The sequence below is a fragment of the Dendrobium catenatum genome, unplaced genomic scaffold (genome assembly GCF_001605985.2).
Source record: "Dendrobium catenatum unplaced genomic scaffold, ASM160598v2 fragScaff_scaffold_621, whole genome shotgun sequence".
Taxonomy (NCBI): Eukaryota; Viridiplantae; Streptophyta; class Magnoliopsida; order Asparagales; family Orchidaceae; genus Dendrobium; species Dendrobium catenatum.
This window is the reverse complement of record NW_021319083.1, coordinates 22,967,136-22,974,256: the sequence shown is the minus strand read 5'-3', so window position 1 is coordinate 22,974,256 and position 7,121 is coordinate 22,967,136. Positions and strand designations below refer to the sequence as shown.

Genomic DNA, 7,121 nt, shown 5'->3' with positions numbered 1-7,121 from the left:
ATATCTAAGAAGATATATTCACAACTAAGATTTTTTTAAAGGATTATAAAAGAGAATCTAGCTTATAAAAATAAAAAAAAATTGTCCAATGATGCCAACAAAAGAAGCGCAAAGACGGCAAAAATTAAAAAATCTATAAAAGATGCTCAAAGCGCCACAAAATTGACAAGAGGCATAAAATGAGCCCACTTAAAAGCAAGCTACTCTCTATTTTTAAATCTTTTAAAACTTAGAAGTTTTGGTTCTCAAAGGCTTGATCTCGATTATCGTACGATTGTGACAAATCTACCTTACTTCATTATTTTATGAAGATATTTTTCTTACGTCAAGTGGTAGATGGATTCCTTTTCTCATATCCAATTAATTATTTGAGTTAGGTCATTGATTTCAAAAGACGATTCTACCCTAAGAAAACGTTTTGAGCTAAGGGTAAACCATGAACGGATATTCTACTATTCTATGAATTAATGAGATTGGTAACTCATTAACTCACAAGTTTTTTAAATCAATCACATGGAATACTATATCATTGACATGCCTTGATTAAAAAAAAAAAACATGCATTTGCTATTTATCTTTGGTTCCCTCCTTTTTGATATGTCAAAAGGGGGAGAAGTTTATGAGGTTCCTTTTTTTGTATCGATCCTGAACTTTTACTACTAATTTATTTTCGTAGTGTTTGTCATCATCAAAAAGGAAGCGATTGTTACAAATCTACTTTTCATGGCTTATGTTTTGATGATTGACAAATATTATTTCTCTTGGACTACTTGTTGCTTCTAACTTTTCAGGAATTGAAGATCGGACGATCAAGAAGGAGCCAAGTTCAAGATTGCGTATGTTTAGGGTTGAGTCAGTCTGTACGTTTGATTTTCACCTTTTGAGTCTACTTGTAATGGTCAAAGAGACTGATGCTAAGTAACCATACACACACACACACACTTGAGAGACTTAGAATTTCTGTTTTTGCCCATATCGGCCCGGCCGATATTTATATCGTCCGAGATGATAAGCTTAAAACAGAAAGTCTAAGTAAGGATTCTTAATTAAGGCAGCCGTCATTAACATATCGGCCTGGAAGATACATGTATCGGCCAGGACGATAAGCTCAAAACAGAAAGAAGTAGTCGCCATAATCAATTAAGGTATGCTGTATTTTTAAATTATCAGCCAGGACGATCCACGTATCGGCCTAGACAATATTCACAAATTACGCCTTAATTGATCAAGAAATCAAGGGAGTAATTAAGGATAATTGATACGATCATATCGTTCTGGACGATCGCAGGATCGGTCAGGACGATCCAACCAAAAACCTTAAGTTACTTCAGGATGATAAGTATCGGCCAGCCCGTATCCAGGGCTATTGTCAGGACGATTTTCCTCTGATTTGAACTGATCGGCCAGGACGATCAAGCCAATTTTCAATCGTCCAGCTTTGCATCCAAGGCTATGCTCTGGCCGATCTTCATTGATTTGTACTGATCGGCCAGACCGATGTCCATATCGGCCTGGACGATATTGTCGCAACTTGCAATTAATGAGCTCCTTTAAAGCTCTTCTATTTAAGAGCTCTTGTTCAATATTTTTAAAGACCTTTGACTGCTGCCTTGACCTGAGAAGACCTTGAGGAGAGAAAGAGAGAGAGGAGAGAGAGAGGATCTTGTGAGGGGGAGCTTGTGAGGGGATTCATAAGGGTTGCTTCAAGGATCACTCTGCTTCGTCTTCGTCTAGAGTTTCTCATCCGTGGAAGGGTCGGTAGAGGTAAGGAGTTTGCTTCTGGTTTTGGTTCTCTGCCAGCTTAAGGAGGAAGCAAAAGGAGGTAGGTTCTCTGCCTTGTCGGGGTGGCAAAAAGGAGGTTCTTGTGAGGGCTTCTCCGCCTAGCCGTGGGGGCTAAAGGAGAGTCACATTTTGTAGTGCAATACTTGGAGGGTGCCTCCAAGAAGTGGACGTAGGTCGAGTCGACCGAACCACTATAAATTCCTGTGTTCTTTTTCTTACTTCCGCGCTTTTAAATTCCGCATTTATTTCTGTGGTGTGATTTGGTTTATGCAATTTTCTTTCTTTGTGAAAAGAGTTTTTAAAATACCAATTCACCCCCTCTTGATTAGCTTGGGACTAAGTTCAAAGGGCTTAACATCCCTAACGAACTTTCAAGTGCCATATGAGCACTTTCATTCTTCTTGTCTCTTGGAAAATCGTGGCTAGTGTTTAATGAGGGCTGAATTCTATGCTTAAAATTCATTATGGAATTACTGTTTTTCGATCCTTGCCTCTTGGATCTCCGACCGGCTGCTGGTTTTCCCTTGCCTCGGCTCTTTCCCGAAACTGTGGCCCCTTGGTTCCGTGTGATCTTCTTGGCTCCCGTGGATGTCTCTTCGGGTTCTTGACTTTGGGCTATTTTTCCGTGAAAAGCAGTTGTGTTTTAATAAATTATGATGTTTGGAATTATTATGTGGCTCTTGACATTCCTCTACCATGCCTATAAATAAGAGAAGATGTTGTGATGGAAAAGGGAGTTGATTATTTGAGCATATTTGCTATTGACCTGCGAGTTGTTGGAAAAGCTTGCGAGCTTGTTACATCCTTCTTTCTCATCCCTTATGGAAATCCTGCAGGCTCTTTCCACCCTTTTTCTTGGCTTCTAATCTCTTTCGTCTCTCCGCAAGTGCCACTCCATCTATATCCTTCTTCTTAAAGTAAAACAACTTTAGGGTGTCATATTTGGGTAGATTTGAAGCATCTGTTGAAGAGATTTGATAATCTTGCAGTGGTGGACCATCTGTTTGCTAGTCCTATGCACTTTTCTTATTTAATCAACAATTCGATGCATTTGAGGAACCCGCTCTGACGGTTGTTTGAGGAAAGCGTCTTTTTAATTTTCTTTATTTCCTTAAAATCTCATAGTATTTATGGTTGGGTTTTAAAGTTTTAGTTGTCTTCTTTTATTTTAATAAAGTTTGTTTTAAGTTCTATCCATTGGGATAGTTTCTTTCTTGTGTGTCTACATCATGATGGCAACACTAGAGAGGTCAGGAGGGAATTGCCATTAGTAGTGGAGCCTTAAGGTAGTAGCATTAATGCTACTTTGGTGTATTTCACTCAAATGATGGCGGCTATGACACAGATGATAAAAAGTACTCAGACTCAAGCAGTAGGCAGTGGAAGCACTGTGATGGACAAGAATTTAAAGTTATTTCAAGATATGAAGCCACCATCATTTGTGGGAGGTGGAGCTATAGAGGCGGAGGATTAGTTAATGAAGGTTGAGAAGATTTTGTAAGGAATGCTATGCCCTAATGATAGAAGGGTTGCCTTAGCTGTATATGCCTTTAATGTGGAAGCAGAAAGATGGTGGAAAAGTCAATTAGAAGAAACTTTTGAAGGAAGACCTAGCAGTCAAGTGACATGGGAGGAGTTTGTCAAGGTATTTAGAGATTGTTATGTACCAGTGATTGCTAGGAGGTCAATGCAAGACAAATTTAATAGATTGGTGCAGGGAGATAAGACCATTACAGAGTATGAGGCTGAATTCACAATGCTCTCTAGGTATGCCTCTCATTTAATCCCAAATGCTGAAGAGAAATGCCATCGCTTTTTAAGTGGCTTAAGGGATACCATTAGGCAACCATTAGTCCATTTTGGCATTGAGGATTATGTTACCTTGGTTGAGAGGGAAAGAAGGATTGAGAGTGATTTGCAAAGTACTCAGAGGAGGAGAGATTTTCAGAAGAGGAAGATTGAAGATAGATCAAGGCCTGCTCAATCTTTTCAATCTAGAAGGCCTAACTGGAAGAAGCTCAAGCCCAACACTTCAGAGAGCAGCACTCAATCTATTTTATGCAATAAGTGTGGAAGTTCTCATAGGGGAGAGTGCCTTTCTGGCACCAATACCTGTTTTTGGTGCCATCAATCATGACACATGGCAAAGTCTTGACCTATCTTGGGACAGAAGTCTACTCCAGAGGCCAGAATAGGTAGTGCTCCTCAGAGAACAATTGGAAGGCCAAGGATGGTGGAGTCTACTGCATCAACTCCAACTCAAGGCCAAGCTCGACAACCTGTTCAGCTAAGGGTTTATGGTCTATCCCCACAAGAAGCAAAAGACTCTCCTAATGTTATCATAGGTATGGACTTTATTTATGTTAATGAATTCCTTTATGATTTATGAGTAAGATGAGCTTTATGTTATGTTACATATATGGTATTTAGGAACAATCTTTGTATGTAACAAGCCTGTTAAGGTGTTGTTTGATACGGGAGCATCATATTCTTTCATTTCGAAGGAGTTTGTTATGTCCGTTGATTTGTCTTCCTTATTTATGCTCAAATATTTGTCAGTTTTGATGCCTAATGGGAGTCAGTTGGAAACCAACAAGGGGTGTCATGTGGAGTTGATTGTAGGTGATAGAAATTTGGGTGCAGATCTTATGTTAATTCCCTTAACGGAATTTGATGTGATCCTAGGTATGGATTGGTTGTCTTGCCACTTTGTGAGCATAGACTGTAACAAGAAAGAACTGAAATTTTGTATGTCAGGGGAGAAAGAATTTAAATTCATAGGGGAAAGAGTCATAGCTTCCATGATAGTCTCTTCTTTAGTGGCATACAAATTGTTGAGAAAGGGTTATGAAGGCTTTTTAACCTATGTTAAGGATGATCACGGCTGTCGATCTTCAGCTCATTTGATAGGCATGGACGGTTGGATGTCCGCATCATGAAGTTAGAGAGGCTTTAAGGAAAATGAAGTGTGGAAAAGCTATTGGACCTGATGATATCCAATAGAGGTGTGGAAATGCTTAGGATATGAAGGAATTTCTTGGCTTACTAAACTTTTTAATATTATTTTGATTAGTATATATATTTTTTGTATTGATATAATTGATTATTTCATAGTTCATTTTGATTGTGACATTTGCATAAGCAAGAAATGTTCGATGTTAACACTATAAAATGAGTTGGAATTTAAAACATATTATCCTGCGCAGGAAGGTGGGCCGACAGCTTTCTTTTAAAGATAATTTGTGGAGTTATCCCGGTTATAACATGCAAAAAATGACTATTACACCGACGGGTAGATAGTGATGACTCTTTATTGATTTAATGAAGCCACGTGTAATGATAATTGATTAATTAGATAAGTGATAATTGATATAACTGATAACTAATTAAGAATAAGTTTAGATAAAAGACGTTGAAAACATCATGTTAAAACTGGATGTTTAACTCGACCAAATCATATATTGATACATGCATATATTGATAACACTGATAACATTGATAAATACATTAATATCATTGACAATATTGGACCACAAAGATGTTAATTAGTACTATAATGGTGGCCATAGAGATGTTTACAATCACATGATCATGCAAAGAAGAATATATATCATACCAATCTTGATATATGTTGGCTAATTTTGTTTATTCTACGACATATAGTCTTGGGTTTGATTGGTCCAATAAGGCATTAACTTAATGTAATCAGTTGAGTCCTATAAATGGAGGTTGCCATGTCATCCTAACCATGATGACTTGATGAGCAATGACTAAGTTTAGTTGACTCAAAGTTGGTTTCAACTCAGCTCTATTACATTACATGGTTCACCTCATAACTTCTGCTTATCTTTAATTTTGGAGTTTTTTTATGATACCTATCAACATGAATACAAATATGTACAGGACATAAATTCATTAATATATATGTCAATTTGATCTAAGATAGATTTATTTCATCCAATTCATTCTAGTTTCTTAGCTAAAATTTAATATAAATTAAATTTAACTAGATAGTTGGTTCATTGATTCAAATATTCATGCTTGCAACTTTTTTTTTTTCAAAAACCTCTGCAAGCTCTAATGCATTCTAACTAAGAAGATGATGATAGACTGAAGTTTTAGATGCCAATTGAACCGCTACCTCAAGTGATGGGCTGTTAGTTATATTTTCTTATAATGATAGGGGAGTTGATATAGTCTGTTAAGCTCACGCAAGGGCACAACCCAAGCATAACATATTTTGTTATTCTATAGCGTAATAACCTCTTTTTGTGGAAAAAATATAAATAGACTACTAATTTCTCTTGAGAGAAGGACCCAAGCAAGAAGAAGAAGAGAAGATTACGAGGGAAGAAACTCCTCCTCAACCCCCACCGGGATTCTGCCGACATCTACAGGATGCCGGAATTTCGCCCAACTTTCAAGTGACGGCGAAATTCCGCTAGACTTCCAACTGACGCTGGAATTCCGCCCAACTACCAAGTGATGCCAAAATTCTGCCCGACTTCCAACTTACACCAGAATTATACCCGATCTCCAAGTGACTTTGGAGTTTTGCCTGAATACCATTTAACACCGGAGTTCTCCCCAACCGTTGACTATTTTCGAACTTCTACCAGACGTCATACCTCCTCTTGTTGCCAGATTTCTACCTAACGTCAGACTTATATCCATCATTAGATTTTCATCGGACATTTATTCGATGCTTGATTTCTATCCATTGCTAGATTTCTACGATAAATAGTCCTTCTGATCCATGTCGTCAGACAACGGTTCTTCCGACCTTCGTCGCCCATCGAATATGGTCCTGCCAACTTATGTCGCCTTCCAACTACGATCCTACTTTTATTCGTCGCCCGTCGACTAAAGTTCTTCCGACTTACATTACTCAATGACTACAGTCCTTCCGACCTATGTCACCCGCCGACATGATCTTCCTGACTTACGTCGCCCACCGACTATAGTCCTTCTGACCTTCGTCGCCCTCCGACTATGATCCTTTTGACTTTATGTCGTCCGCCGACTACAGTCCTTCTAACTAAACGAACACGTCAACAATGACTCTTTGTATTCCTTTCATATAATTTACTCCATATGATGTACATTAAGCTAAGGCCTTCTGTAGAGAGAGTTGCTATTTGCATGTTTTATATTCTTGCAACTTATATTATTTTGATGATTTCAAATATTATTATTTTTATATATCTCCTAACACTTTTTGGAAGTTTTATTTTTGCTCTAGTATGTACTAACACTTCAGGAAAATCAACTCCAAGCGATGAAGACTTCAAACTATTCATTTGTAAATCATAAGTTTTTAAATGAAAGGGAGTGATTGT

General features: G+C 37.9%; 1 protein-coding gene across 1 annotated transcript; it reads left to right on the top strand.

Annotated features, from left to right (window-relative positions):
- Nucleotides 1-3,286: 3,286 nt before the first annotated feature.
- LOC110109265 lies at nucleotides 3,287-3,919 on the top strand. Its single transcript, XM_020840245.1, has one exon. The coding sequence runs from the start codon at nucleotides 3,287-3,289 to the stop codon at nucleotides 3,917-3,919; it is 633 nt and encodes a 210-aa protein (XP_020695904.1).
- Nucleotides 3,920-7,121: the final 3,202 nt, after the last annotated feature.